The sequence below is a fragment of the Mustela nigripes genome, chromosome 7, assembly GCF_022355385.1.
Source record: "Mustela nigripes isolate SB6536 chromosome 7, MUSNIG.SB6536, whole genome shotgun sequence".
Classification (NCBI taxonomy): domain Eukaryota; kingdom Metazoa; phylum Chordata; class Mammalia; order Carnivora; family Mustelidae; genus Mustela; species Mustela nigripes.
In genome coordinates, this window is record NC_081563.1 from 122,231,644 (window position 1) to 122,247,356 (window position 15,713).

The 15,713-nt window shown below is 39.1% G+C and overlaps 1 protein-coding gene across 1 annotated transcript in view; it reads left to right on the forward strand.

Annotated features, from left to right (window-relative positions):
- The window catches only part of TOP1 (DNA topoisomerase I), a 97,312-nt gene that overhangs the window by 51,135 nt on the left and 30,464 nt on the right, over positions 1–15,713 (forward strand). The window contains exons 6-9 of the mRNA XM_059407000.1: positions 2,435–2,530; positions 3,489–3,564; positions 7,416–7,522; positions 14,908–15,023. Coding sequence (XP_059262983.1) covers positions 2,435–2,530; positions 3,489–3,564; positions 7,416–7,522; positions 14,908–15,023 — 395 coding nt within the window. The remainder of the gene's footprint in view (positions 1–2,434; positions 2,531–3,488; positions 3,565–7,415; positions 7,523–14,907; positions 15,024–15,713) is intronic.

Genomic DNA, 15,713 nt, shown 5'->3' on the forward strand with positions numbered 1-15,713 from the left:
CATTGTCAGAAGGCCATTAGTACCCTAATGCTATGCCACATTGCCTGTGTCATTCACCTCACTTCATCTTATGACATAGGCATTTATTATATATCATCACAAGAAGGAGGATTAGTACAGTATAATAAGATACTTTAAGAAAGAGATCATGTTCTCATACATTTTATTATAGTGTATTATTATTGTTTTGTTTTTATTATTAATCTCTTGCTGTGCCTAATTTGTAAATTAAACTTTACCGTAAGCATGTATGTATAGGAGTAATTGTGGTGTGTATATATAGGGTTTAGTACTTACCATAGTTTCAGACCTCCACTGGAGGTCTTGGGAATATATTCCCTGCGAAAGGAAGTGGACTGCGGTATTCTAAGGCTCATCTCTAGTTTATAGAACTATGCCTACTTGGTCTACATTTTAAGGATAGATGTAGAGTTGAGTAGAAATATATTATCTCTTTTCAAGAAGAGGAAAATGCATACAATCTGAGGTTGGTTTTTCTGTACTATTTTTGCCATTTCGATTGTTTTCCTCATCTGCCTCAACTACCTTAAAAAAAAAAAAAATCCAGCTTTAAAAATAAGTTTATGGTCATATATTCTTACTTGCTCCATTGAATGACAGAATGGATTTTTCTAGGAGTTGTTGGAAGGGTTTGCATATTGACTAGAACAAAGTGTTGGGAGGTTTTTCTTCCTTGAAACTCTGACCTTTCAGTTTCATCTGGGAACATTATTGAAAATTCTGCCATCTACTCGGAGTCCCTTGACTGGGAGAAGTAGGTGCCCTCTTCAGGCACGTTTTGTAACTGTTCTAGGAATGTGGAATAATACAATTCAAGAAGCATTAGAGCTGAAAACTATCCTAGGTGTTCTGATTTCTTAGATAAAGTGATTACAGGGTGGCTATTTTCTGCCAAAAGACCACCTAGGACTTTTATAAACTAACACTAAGGTGTGACTAGACTCTCTGGACTTGGTGTGTAGTCCAGGATTCAGTTTCATACTTCCCATGTTAGAAGATCAGGAACACCGTTTTCCAGGCCATGGCCTCTGTGTTCACCTTGCTGGACTGCTTGCTAGCTTGCATGTTTGTCTTTGTAGACCATCCAGATGCTTTACTGGGTGGAGCACAGTTTTCTGATAAATTGTTTTAGAAGTTCTTGCTTCAGGCCTAGTAACCCTTCCCACATATTGTTAACTTCACCCATGACAGTACTAAGATCTAGCGTTTACTTAACTGGTTGGGTCAGTAGCAGTTTTCTTTCCTTCTGGTGCAAAGCATTCGGAAATGACTCTTGACTATGTTAGTGATTTCCATGGTGAGGGGAAGCAGCTATAGAGATTGGCATTTGAGGAATGTGCAGAAATAAGGAAGAAAAGCTAATCTCTTTAAATATTCAGATTCTGTCAAGCGGAGGGATCCAGTATGCTTGGGGAGTTTGCAGGGTGGTAGCATTGAAACCCCACGAATATCTTGACCCTGGCAGCTAAATCTGGATGTTTCTCCCTGGGACCCCTTAGAGGTGGATGGTTTGTTGGGTGGTGGTCTCTGTACTGAGTTATTTAGCTTCATATATGCTTCTTCTGGCCATCAACAGTGAGAGGTTCTGCCTAGATGTGTTGGGCCAGGGAACATCTCAAGGCTGTGGTGATTGCCGGCGCCATGGGTTTTTGTTTTTGTCCTCCTCCCTCCCCCAAATTGTTCCTTCCTCTTTCTGGTTCAAAATAGTTGTCTAACAGAATCATCTTTTTACATTCAGAAGGCAAAAAGTCTTAACAAAAGTAGAACAAGGCACTCTTCCGTGTATAAAGTAAGTAAACCAAGGGAGGAAGTTGAACAATGACTAGAATTTGGTTTGGAATGGCTTTAGTTTATTCACAGCCTCTTCTCTCATTTAGCACATGCCCTTCTTTTGTTGTAATGTCAGCTTAGTTATTTTCCCATATAACTAAGATTAGTTTTCATTGGAACTTTAAGGTTCAAGTTTGGGAAATAAATTTTTATTCCCTTCCTGTAAAAGCTATATTCAGCTTTTGGAGTACTAGAATAACCAGTTTGGATCATTGCAGGATTTGGATACATAGTAGATCTGTCCTGCAAGGTGAGGGAACAATTTAAGTTTGTTCCTGTTGTTGTTTGGGTCATGCTGGCAAAGGCAGCTAAGATGCAATAGAAAAGAATACTGACTTAGATTCTGATCCCAGAACTTGATATTGCCTGTTCATCTGTAAAGTGAGGACAGTGCTACCTGCGTCACAGGGTTGTAGTGAGATACTAAGTGAAAACAAGTGCTTACAGGAAACCTTTACAACATATACAAATTCATGTTGTTAATCCTTACATTAGCTACTTCTCATCGAGGTGATTTGTTCCTACTGATTATTTAACATAATGTAGACATTCTCAGACTTACTAGTTTTTTTTTTTTCTTTAGTCCACCACGAATTAAAGATGAACCTGAAGATGATGGCTATTTTGCTCCTCCTAAAGAGGATATAAAGCCATTAAAGAGACCTCGAGAAGAGGATGAGTGAGTATTTTTTTATTCTTTATTTTTTGAAAACAAAAAGCATTTGTTTAAAGGAGAAATGTGATATAGGTCTCTCCAGTCACAGAAAAACTATTAATTGACTTTAGTCATTTAGAATTTGGACTGGGCAACTTATTTATCTTTGATATTTATCTTTGAATTATGAGATGCAGGATTTGCTAAGCAAATAAGTAATGTATCTATGGAAAATACATATTTTTATTATTTTTTCATATTAAAAAGGTAATGCTTGTTTAGTATATGAATTTCAAATAATACAGAATTGATAAGGAATATTTAAATTACTTAAGTTGCCCTTAATTTATTATTTCCTGCCACAGATAATTTTTCACTGTTAAAGCAATTTTCCCTAGGATCTGTACCTGTCAGTGAATTCTAAGTGATGTTTCAGTGTATAGTTAATAAAATTGCTCTTAAAACAGTTATTTGAGGCTTATGTGTACCTCTTTCTTAGATTCCGTGAGGTTAAGTTCCATTCCTTATGTTCAGTCTTTTATAGCTTATTATGCTTCAGGAATCTACAGAGGATTTGTGGTACAAAGTGGACAGAAAGGGAGGAGAGAAATACTTGGTGAACTCATTTGTATTCATTTAGAATGTATATAGTATTTCTTTCCTCTCCTTTCCAGCCAGATACTGCCTTGTGGTAGCCATTGTTGCCCTGGGCATTTGGTGTCTGTTTCCATAGGTAGCCCTTCACTCCCTTCTCTTTCAGGCCTATGTGTAGTATAAATTGTTTTGTTCTGTGTAGGACTGTAACTGTTGGTCCTTGGTCAGGCCTTCTTTCTTCATTACTGTTCTGACTGTAGAATGTCCAGCTAAGAATAGTTACACCTGCATTGAAAGCCTCCAAGAGGAGTTTAGAGGTCCTAATGCTGTTGGTGAGAACTACCATGTCAAAGTTGTGTTAATTGCATATTCATGTTCCCCTTTGTAGTGCTGATTATAAACCTAAGAAAATTAAAACAGAAGATATCAAGAAGGAGAAGAAACGAAAACTGGAGGAAGAAGAGGTTAGTAAAAGAAACTGTGGCCCTTGGAGGCTTGGGTTTGGAGTAGGGAGTTTTTCATAAAACAACTTTTGAATGCAGATGAATTTTAGGGAATGTATTGGTCTGTGGTAGAGGAAACACTGAGAAAAACTCATATATGTGTAATGGTGGCCGTGGTACTGTGAGTTTTAAGATCTCTCTTAGCCTTTCAAGGTGTCTGCCCGTAGTGCTGCTGCCAGCTGATGTTTTTGGAGAAACTGCACTATCTTCATCCATGCAGAGGGAGTGTTAACAAATCATACTTAGGCTTTCGATCTCAAAGAGTTTTCCTTAAGATTGTTTTTTAGCACTCTCATACCTAACCTTGCGCATCACTTACTCGGGGTAACTTTGTGTGTTTACAGGCCTTTAATTGGGTGCCCCTTGCACATATGATGAAACCCAAGCTCTTTACCACAGCTCCTCCCTATCTGACCCCTGCATCTGGTGCCTGCTTTCATCTTTTTTGCCTCTTCTCTAATTTAGCTGGTTCCAGCCACACTGGCCTCCTTTGTTTCTTTTCCACACTAGATTCTTTTGTGCTTCAGAGCTTGATGGAGCACATGCTGTTCCCTGTCTGGAACACACATGGTCTTCCTCCCTCTTTCTCCGGCCTTATCACCTTCCTTAAAATCTCAGCTCAACTTAATTACTTAGGCTTGTGGCCAATTTAAAAATACTTTAATATGGTTCCTTTTGACACTTCTTGTTTCTTGTACTAAAGAGTTGTTAGCAAGTAATTCAAGAGAGGGATGTCAGAAGTTCACAGGAGTCTTAATCTTACACTCTCCTAAGAGAAGGGGTTGAGTGAGTTCTTAGCTCTTACACTGCATTTGTGGTTAGCCGCAGTCATGGGCAGAATGGATTCACAAGTATTAAGTCAGTTGCTTATGGAAGTATGAGCAGTAAAGATAGTGATAGTAGGGGAGCAGTGAGTTTTAAGAGTGTAATCTATTGTAGTAGTAAGAATGATAATAAAAATAAAAATAAAATGTAATAGATGCTTACAATGAGCCAAACACTATTAATGCTTTATATGAAGCATTTCAATTTAATCTTTACAATAGACATTATGAGGTAAATATTGCTACTATCGATTCTCTGAGGTATAGAGGCTGAGATCATTTGCCCGAAGTCACACAGCTACTCAGTAGTTAAGTAAGGATTTGATCCCATGCACTCTGTTTCCAGAACCAGTGCACTAACCACCATGTTAGTCTGTCTCCGGTGTGACTTTGCTGATTCTTTAAAGCAGGAATTAAGAAGCGCCTTTAATGAAATCACATTAAGAATATTAACAAAGGGGTCCCTGGGTGGCACAGTCAGTTGAGTGTCTGCCTTCAGCTCAGGTTATGACCCCAGGGTCCTGCGATCAAGCCCCATGTTGGCCTCCCTGCTCAGCAGGGAGCCTGCTTCTCCTTTTCTCTCTGCTATTCCCCCTGCTTGTGCTTTCTCACTCTATTAAATAAATAAAATCTTAAAAAAAATATTAATGAGTAGATGAGCCATAGAGAGATGATCAGGTGCTAGGTTTAGAGAACTGTGGTTTTTCTAACAACAGGTCTGCTTTTGTCTGTCAGGTTTCTGAGCACCAACTCAAGGAGTGAAGAGTCAAATGTTGAGGGATTATGGCAGTCACTGCACTTTTATGTAGATGATCAGTATAGACTAGTTGGTGAAGAAGTGTAAAACTTTAGCCTTCCATGCTTTCTATATTGCCTTTAGGCCTTCGTTGAGTTGTTGAATAATAACCTTTCTGTGAATTTGGAAGGAGTTAGTAATAACTATTTTAAACCATTTGGAAAAAAGGACACTTGAGGGATGCCTGAGTGGCTCAGTTGGTTGGATGACTGCCTTCGGCTCAGGTCATGATCCCGGCGTCCCAGGATTGAGTCCCGCATCAGGCTCCCAGCTCCATGGGGAGTCTGCTTCTCCCTCTGACCATCTCCTCGTTCATGTTCCCTCTCAGTGTCTCTCTCTCTCAAATAAATAAATAAAATCTTAAAAAACAAACAAAAAAACCACTTGACTTTTTTTTTTTTTTAATCTTTTCAGTAGCCTTCTCCCTGCAGGGGGAAAAAAATGCAGGTTGAAAGACTTAGAATTAATACACAGTCTTCTTATGGCTGGGACCCCAGATGGCACGAACAGTCCTAAAACCTCATTCACTGGTTGTGGTTTTTTTCATTTCTGGGAATTGTTCTGAAGTTTCTCAGTGACTGATTATCCCATTTTGAGGCTTGAAAACATAAAGTGTAGCCAGTAGTTTCCTGATGGGACCATCTGTATGCCTGTTCAGAAGCTGTTCAGAGAATGTCTTTAACTGAAAATCAGTTCCCTTTCCTGTGCTGTGTTTCAGGCAAAATAGTAAACATTATCTGAATTAATATGATCCTCTAGTACTTCTCCCCAAAATACTTACATATTGTAGTTCTCTATCCCTATTTTAAAATATGTCTAGTGTTTGTAGCTTTCCCTTCCTTCTGTCCCAAAGATCATTTGCTTTAAAATCCGGAGTTTATCTTGATTGCTATCCTATCATGTAGTCCTAGAATGATTTTATATTCCAGTCATTCCCATGAGACACGCTGTGATTTTTCTGGTAAACCTGGGCTCTCATCATGGTCAGTAGCAACTATATGACCTTGAACAGGTGAACAAACTTCCATTCCAGAGTTTTCCTTGATTATAACTGGGTATGTCAAGTCAAATGGTCTGTAAAGGTCTTTCAAGCTCTGCCATTCTGTAATTGATTTTAAGGTGACTCAAAACTGCTTTTCAGGGGCGCCTGGGTGGCTCAGTGGGTTGGGCCGCTGCCTTCGGCTCAGGTCATGATCTCAGGGTCCTGGGATCGAGTCCCACATTGGGCTCTCTGCTCAGCAGGGAGCCTGCTTCCCTCTCTCTCTCTCTGCCTGCCTCTCTGCCTACTTGTGATTTCTCTCTGTCAAATAAATAAATAAATAAATAAATAATCTTTAAAAAAACACACACACACACACACAAAAAAACTGCTTTTCATAGCTATATAAAACTCGTTGAATAAAGATCTTAAATAGATAAGACAAAGGAAAATATTCTTTTAAAGCGTTTAGATCCTGTGGAGCAGGACCCCACTTGTCAAATTGCACATTTTTGTCTGGATGTTTGTGTTTTGAGACTTATTTCCTGTTGTTACCAAATTATATTTGTTTATATTTGTGCCACAGTGACAGCTCATGTGAGGTCATAGTTCAAAGAAGAGCTGTAGAGAAATCCTTTCATAGGAATTGGTTATTATTTTAGAACCCCTTAACACTTGTTTACTGCTTCCTGACTTTGTGTATGCAAGCAACCAGGGATAAGGTGGTGTTCTCCCACAGCCCCTCTCAGATTCAATCAGGAATTTCCTTTCAAGTTACATATTATTTAAATACAGTATCTCCTATTCCTATTATTGGATGGTGTTTGAGGAGGATTTTGAAGATGGTGTTTGAAGATGAGTAGAATTTGAAAACAGGTGGGGATAATAACTGGGATGACTCTCCGTGGCAGTGCTTTCCCAAGCATTCCTCTGAGGGTAAAAAAAATATAGAATTTCCCAGGCTCTTGCCATGCAAAATGAGTGTTTTTAACTACTTTGTCAGGTAATCATTTGTCAGGGAGTTTGGGGAAATACTGCCCTAGAGAAAGAGACCAATAAATTTTCACTCTATCAAATTTGAGAGCATTAGATTTTAAGAACTCCAGTTTTAATATTCTGTGATTCCAGTTTTACTTCTTAATGGTTCTTCAAAACTACTTTTAAAATGTGGTTGGTACTTACTTAAGTGCTTTCTTACCATGTTTCTTTGTAGGATGGTAAATTGAAAAAACCCAAGAATAAAGATAAAGATAAAAAAGTTCCTGAACCAGATAGCAAGAAAAAGAAGCCGAAGAAAGAAGAGGAGCAGAAGTGGAAATGGTAACATTGCAGCACTGGATTACAATGTCAGCTCTCGGATTCCACAGCCTAATTAAGCAAGAGTGTTACTAAAATTTAATAGCCTGATGTTTGGAGGAGGAGGGAAGTACTTAAAAAAAAACTCCAAATATCAACATTCTGAAATAAGTTTTCCAGATCCTAGTGAGAAGGCTAACTAGCTTTCAGCTTATTGAATCTAAAAACGAGGTTCCACCCTGTTGAACAGAATGAACTATGAAAGTAGACTGTGTGTAGGGATTTGGCATATGAAGAAAGTTGCATTTAAAATGATAGGAACAACAGTAGCCGAACTATGGAAAGAACCTAGATGTCCATCAGTGGATGAATGGATAAAAAAGATGTGGGGGTGTGTGTGTATGTGTCTGTGTCAATATATATATATATATATATATATATATATATATATATGAATGATGGAATACTATGCAGCCGTCAACCACACCCCTGCCTGCAAATTCCTGCCATTTGCAACGATGTGGATGGAACTAGATGGTATTTTGCTAAGTGAAATAAGTCATTCAGGGAAGGGCAGTTTTCATACAATTGCTCTGGTATGAGGAATTTGAGAGGCAGGGCAGGGGGTCTAGGTGAGTAGGGAGGGAGCAAATGAAACAAGATGGGACCAGGGAGAGAGACAAACCATAAGAGACTCTTAATCTCAGGAAACACACTGAGGGTTGCTGGGGGGTTGGGGTTGCACGGGATGGCTGGGTTATGGACATTGGGGAGGGCATGTGCTATGGTGAGTGCTATGAATTGTGTAAGACTGCTAATTCATTGACCTGGACCCCTGAAGCAAATAATACATTATATGTTAATAAAAAAAATAAAATGGGAGGGACACAATTTTTAAAATGATAGGGAAAAGATGGAGTATTTTATAAATCATGTTCAGGAAACTACCTATTCATTAAAAACAAACAAACAAACAAAAAAAACCAAAAACCTCCACAAGAAAATCTCGATAAATATTTTTAAATTGTAGAGTAATGAAGATCTCTTGAGGAAGGACATACCACCAGAGCCATAAGGAAAAGGTTTACAACATTGGTAAATCAAAATTAAAATGTTGTTAATAAAAAAAAAAGAAATTAAAATGTTGTATATGGCAAACAAACTCATGCCATTAAAAGGACAAACCATAAGTGACTCTTAATCTCACAAAACAAACTGAGGGTTGCTGGGGGGAGGGGGGTTGGGCGAAGGGGGGTGGGGTTATGGACATTGGGGAGGGTATGTGCTTTGGTGAGTGCTGTGAAGTGTGTAAACCTGGCGATTCACAGACCTGTACCCCTCGGGATAAAAATATATGTTTATTAAAAAATAAAAAATTAATTTAAAAGGGGGGGGAATATTTACACTACAAAGGGCTAAGATTCTTAATGTGAAAAAGCTCTTTTTAAAATGAAGGAAACAGTCTTACAAAAGTGATCAGTAAACATCTTAAAATATGGGCAAAGAAAAATTCCAAGAAAATGATGAATCTCTAATTAGGAAACATTAATGAATATCAGAATGTCTAGGATTGTGTCTGAGAAAACAGGTGGCCTCACTGGGAGTAAAGATTCAGTCTTTTCTAGAGGAGAATAGCAATAGCAGATTACTTTTGAGATGTGTGTTTAGGTGGGAAATTTTGATTTTTTTATTTAACAAATTTTGGTGTTTGGAATTGTGAAATTCCAAATTGTGAAAGTTTTTTTTTTTTTTTTTTTTTTTAAGATTTTATTCATTTATTTGACAGAGATCACAGGTAGGCAGAGAGACAGGCAGAGAGAGAGGGGGAAGCAGTCTCCCCGCGGAGCAGAGAGCCCGATGCGGGGCTCGATCCCATCAGGAACTGAGCCAAAGGCAGAGGCTTTAACCCACTGAGCCACCCAGGTGCCCCGAAATTAAGTATTTTTAATACTGGTACTTCTTAAAACTTTGTATGATTTAACTACTCTACCAATTATACATGATTTGTAGTTGTGTTGAAGAGAGTCAAATGATCCAGAGATGTGTAAGTTAGAAAAAAATAATTTCTTTCCCTGATTCCCATTTTTCCTTTCTTAGCTTTGAGGTAACCACTTTTCATAGTTTGTTATGTAGTGTTCCAGACCCATTTGTATGTGTTTACTCTATGGCTCTTATCATTTAGAATAGTAATCTCCCTAGCACAGCACGCTTAAGGCAAAGGCAGAGATAAGTGTGACCAGGGAGGTGTCTGAGAGCAGCAGAGCTATAGTGGCAGAAATGCCCAGCACAGCTGTGTAATTGGCATTGTTGGTGTGAACATATAAGGGGTTAAAATGAAAGTATGGAAAAGAAAAATCACAGAGCAAAGGAATTCTGGGCCTTTCCAAAGCCAGAACCAGGAAACAAAAGGATAAGTGTGGTTTTTTTTTATTCTTCTTTTTTTCCCTCTCCTTTTTAAATTTGGAACTGATCAAAGTTTTTCAGAGATAGATATTCACCTTTATTATTATTTTTTTAAGATTTTATTTATTTATTTGTCAGAGACAGAGTGAGTATAGGCAGGCAGAGTGGCAAGAGAGGCAGAGGGAGAAGCAGGCTCCCTGTGGAGCAAGGAGCCCTATGCAAGACTTGATCACAGGACGCTGGGATCATGACTGAGCCGAAGGCAGCCACTTAATCAACTGAGCCACCCAGGCATCCCAAATATTCATCTTTATTAAAAACAATTTTTAGGGTACCTGGGTGGCTCAGTTGTTTAAGCCGCTGCCTTCGACTCAGGTCATGATCCCAGAGTCCCACATCAGGCTCCTGGCTCCTCAGGGAGTCTGCTTTTCCCTCTGACCTTCTCCTCTCTCATGGTCTCCCTTATTCTCTCTCTCACATAAAAATCTTTAAAAACATTTTTCTTTAAAAAAAGATTTTATTTGTAGAGAGAGAGGCAGGGGCGAGGGAAGGAGAGAATCTCAAGCAGGCCCCCACTGAGCAGAGCCTGACACGAGGCCCGATCTCACAACCCTGAGATTGTGGCCTAAACTGAAATCAAGAAGTCACATACTCAACCATCTGAGCCACACAGGCACCCCTAAAACAGTTTTTGATGATAAAATGAAATACCCCCCGACCTTTTTTTTTTTTTTTAAGATCTTATTTATTTATTTGACAGATCACAAGTAGGCAGAGAGGCAGGCAGAGAGAGAGGAGGAAGCAGTCTCCCTACTGAGCAGAGAGCCTGATGCAGGGCTTGATCCCAGGACCCTGGGATCTTGACCTGAGCCAAAGGCAGAGGATTTAACCCACTGAGCCACCCAGGCGACCCCCTTTTTTTGAGAAATAAAGAAGGGAAGAGCAAAACCAGAAGGCGAGAGAGAATCTTTTTTTTTTTTTAATTTATTTTCAGCATAACAGTATTCATTGTTTTTTTACCACATCCAGTGCTCCATGCAATCCGTGCCCTCTCTAATACCTGCCACCTGGTTCCCCCAAGCTCCCACCTCCCTACCACTTAAAAACCCCTCAGATTGTTTTTCAGTCCATAGTCTCTCATGGTTCACCTCCCCTTCCAATTTCCCCCAACTCCCTTCTCCTAACTCCCCATGTCCACCATGCTATTTGTTATGCTCCACAAATAAGTGAAACCATATGATAATTGACTCTCTCTGCTTGACTTATTTCACTCAGCATAATCTCCTCCAGTCTCGTCCATGTTGCTACAAAATATGGGTATTCGTCCTTTCTGATGGAGGCATAATACTCCATACTGTATATGGACCACATCTTCCTTATCCATTCGTCCGTTGAAGGGCATCTTGGTTCTTTCCACAGTTGGGCAACTGTGGCCATTGCTGCTATAAACATTGGGGTACAGATGGCCCTTCTTTTCACTACATCTGTATCTTTGGGGTAAATACCCAGTAGTGCAATTGCAGGGTCATAGGGAAGCTCTATTTTTAATTTCTTGAGGAATCTCCACACTGTTCTCCAAAGAGGCTGCACCAATTTGCATTCCCACCAACAGTGAGAATCTTAAGCAGGTTCCATGCCCAGCAAGGAGCCTGTCATGGGGCTCCATCTCATGACCCTGAGATCCTGACCTTAAGCCAAAATCAAGATGCTTAACTGACTGAGGCACCTAGCCACCCTAAGATAAAATGAAACAATTATGGAAATTAGGGGTTGTTAGGAGTTACGAGAATGGTGGATTAGTAATTCATTAGTCTTTTATAAGTCAGAGTTATATTGTGGGTGCTCAATAAGTGTTCATTGAATGAACAAGATGATTCCCTTATCATCACTAGCTCCCTTGTCTTCCCCCTTCCTTTGGAGCCTTGGCTCTCCTTGGATTCTGTAGCAGATACACTCTTACCCTGGTCTTGCCTTGTATGGAATTAAATACTCTGAAAGGGCCTAAAAACCTAATTTTGCTTCTGTGGTTGAAATCCTTATCAGTGTTGCCACACATTAATTCTGAGAGACCTTAACCTTTGATTTTTATTTTATTTTGGTTTAAGTGGGATTGGTTAGTCTTCAAGTAAAGATGATTGGTATGCGGGTAAGCAGTTTTTCTACAGCCTCCAGTGCATGCCGTCCTTAAGTCTGATTGTTAAATTTTGTGCTTTCCTTAAGCACATTGCTTGATGGCACACTGTAAGTTTTTGTAAGTAGAAAACAAAAATTATCAGCCTCTTAGCTGATAGCTTGCCCTTTCTTCCCATCATGGTAGGCTGCCTGCTGTACTCTGAAATCAGTGGTCCAGTTCTCAGTGACTGCCACTGAGCAGGTACCAGCTTTTTTTCATTATTCCTCTTGCTCTCCCACTGAAAGACATACTTCATCAGTTTGGCAAACATGCAGACTTTTTGCTTTCTCCAAAGTCTAAAGATTTGTTAATGTTGCCAAAAAGAAACCAGCAAAACTTTGATCTTTATCTCTTCTTTGGTAATTGTGAAGAAGGGAAAATGGTTCAGATCCCCTCTGGGTTTCTTTATTGTATCACATTTTCCCCATAGAGACAATGTTACAAGTGGTGCTGGTATCCTCAGGCCTGTGGGAAAACTTAATTAACTGAGATCCCCCTGTATTTAAGGGTTACCCATTATAGGTGTGCTGGGAGGTTCAGGTCTGCCTTGAGTTAAATATACTTTTTTTTTAAATCAGGGCTGACCTGTTAGAAGTCCCGTGTTTGTTCTTCACAAAAAAGACCTAGAAATTGGGAAATTCCTTGCTGGTGTTAGGTGACTTTTAACTAGAGGTTTCAGTTTCTTTTAGCAAAGGCAAAATGCTGTAAGGAGTTAAGGTTATAATGTAAGGAATTAAGTGTTCAAAGACCAGGACTCACAAATAAAAAGTCAGTCATAGTGCTAAGGTATTTATGGGATATGGATTGATCCTCTTCTCAAACCAGAGAAACTGTCCTTGGTTCCACCTTCCCCTTTTCAAGTCTGTTTTACTGTCAAATGCATAACTGCCTTGAACTCATAAGCCTGTTGTAGAGGAGTCATTTTGATGTCTGAGTGCTTGTTTTTCTTTTTTTTTTTAATTTTTTTTTTTAAAGATTTTTATTTATTTATTTGATAGAGAGAGTATAAGGTAAGGGGCCAAATTCATTCTTCTGCCAGTTTCTTCTTCATTCATCTAGTTTTCCCAACACCATTTGTTGGAGAGATTTCCTTGCTCCATTGAATGCTCTTGGATCCTTGTCAAAAATCACTTGACCGTCTGTGTTGACTTTGATTTTTTTAGTGATGCTCTTATTATAGCAGTTTGATATGTATAATTTTTATTTAATGTTTCTAAACTTTGTTTAAAACATTCTAGTTAGAAAAAAATGCTGGAGTTAAAAGATGATCAGAAGTAATAGAATATGCATAATTAGCCTTTATAAGGATTCTGTAGAACTTTAGGGCTTTTAGTTTTAAAGTAGAAATAGTGAAGATTAAAATCTGTGAAGTTTTTTGTTTGTTTGTTTTTAAAGAATTTATTTGACAGACAGCGATCACAACTAGGCAGAGAGGCAGGCAGAGAGAGAGGAGGAAGCAGGCTCCGTGCTAAGCAGAGACCCCAATGTAGGGCTCGATCCCGGGACCCTGGGATCATGACCTGAGCCGAAGGCAGAGGCTTTAACCCACTGAGCCACCCAGACACCCCCAAAATCTGTGAAGTTTTAAAATATTCCATCTGTTAAGACAACTGACTGTCTCAAACAAAATGGTGGTGATGGTGAGAAGCTATGTCTAATTCCAAAAAAGGACAGACTTCGAGACATCAGCCAGTTGCAGTGCATGATCCTTAATAGTATTCTGGCCTATAAAACACATTTTGGGGACCCTGGGTGGCTCAGTCAGTTAAGCCACTGCCTTCGGCTCAGGTAATGATCAGAGTCCTGGGATCGAGTCCTGGATCGGGCTCCTTGCTCAGCGGGGAGCCTCCTTTTCTCTCCACCTCTGCCTGCTACTCTGCCTGCTTGTGCACAGGTGTGCATGCGCTTGCTCTCTCTCTCTCTGACAAATAAAATCTTTTTAAAAATTTTGAATATAATTGGGAAGTTTTTAGTATGGTCTAGGTATTAGATGCTAATTTTGTTAGATGTGATAATAGTATTGTGGTTTTGTGACAGCCTTATTTTTATGGAAATGTTTGCTGAACTATTTAGAGGTGAGGTGTCATATCTGCAAAGTACATTGCTGGTTCAGCAGAAGATAGGAAACTTAGCATAATATTAACAGTTGTTGAATGTAAGTGATGGGTATTTGGTATTCCTTTTATATTTGTTTTTCTGTATGTCTAACCATTTTTAAAGTAAAAAGGCTTTTTATTTCGTCTTTATTTTTTAGTTTTTGGTAAAAAGGTTTTTTAAAAGCTGTTTCCACTAAACTTTACATTCACGTGTCAGGGTCTCCTATACAGCGCTAGCTAACCCATAAATACCTTGACCTCAGTATACCCCAACCAAACTATTATTTCCCAGTCTTCTGTTGTATTATGTACTTTCTTACAGAGTTGTTTTTCCCTCTACCTTCACCTGCCACCTCCTTCCCAGGAGGCCTTTTTCTGTGTATCAACAGCTAAGTAATACCTCTGCTATGTGTACCACTGTGGTAAAACAACTGTTTGCATTTCCATATCCTCCAGTTGCCAAGCTCCTTGAGTGGGGATCCCTTGTACTCAGTCTTAAAACTGAACTGTTGAACTGTGTTTTCCTGTGTTCACCTGAGTATTTCACTGTATTTGTTGTGAGTGCTGGCTTTTTCAAAGTGAAGAATAATGGTTATATTGATCCAGGCCTTGAATGCGGGGCCCAAAGTTATCCTTGAGCATCAGTCAATTGAGCAGATTAGTTATTTGGGCTTTTATTAGGTGATAATTTCCGTATTAGGTGATCACTAAATGAGGTTATGCTCTGTCGTTTAAAGGTGGGAAGAAGAGCGCTACCCTGAAGGAATCAAGTGGAAATTCCTGGAACATAAAGGCCCTGTATTTGCTCCACCATATGAGCCTCTTCCAGAGACTGTCAAGTTTTACTATGATGGTGAGTTCGAAGGTTGCCTAATTCTTGGCCAAGAAAAGAGTCTGCTTCTATTTAGGAATAGAAAATGAGAAGGACCTTGTGCTATATAATCCTTTTTGCTTATTTCATTTTGTTTTATTGTCCTTGTTTGGTTTGGGGGAAGGGTCTTACTTAAATCCTAAAGGCCCATTTGGTGATGAAGAAGTGCCTTGAGAAAGAGGCTGTTAATGTCTCAACTACATGGTCCCCAAAATGTCCATCTACATAGGTCACAGCACTTGATTCCCCAAAGTTAAATGTTTTTATCTGAACTTCATTTGTGAGGAGCTACTCTTTGTAAGACTTATTAGAAAAGCTGTACTTGTATAGTAGTATTTTACTTTAGTGATACAGTGTAAGCTGACAAGCTTTTCATGATGACAAAATAGTACTAGTATTTAGTTGAAGATTAATTAGCGATCAGCCTCTAGGTAGGGCTGGTAAGTGTCTGTCATTAACTATATATGTAGCACAACACTATGCCGTTATGTGCAGTCAAATTTTATGAGCTGCTGTGAAGAAGTGTTCTGCCTGGTTCTCTTAGAACACTCAGAATTGTCCATTAACTACCATTGGTATTTCTGTCCTTGAGTAGAAGAATTTAAGAGTCTGTCTAATACCAACTACCATTGGTATTTCTGTCCTTGAGTAGAAGAATTTAAGAGTCTGTCT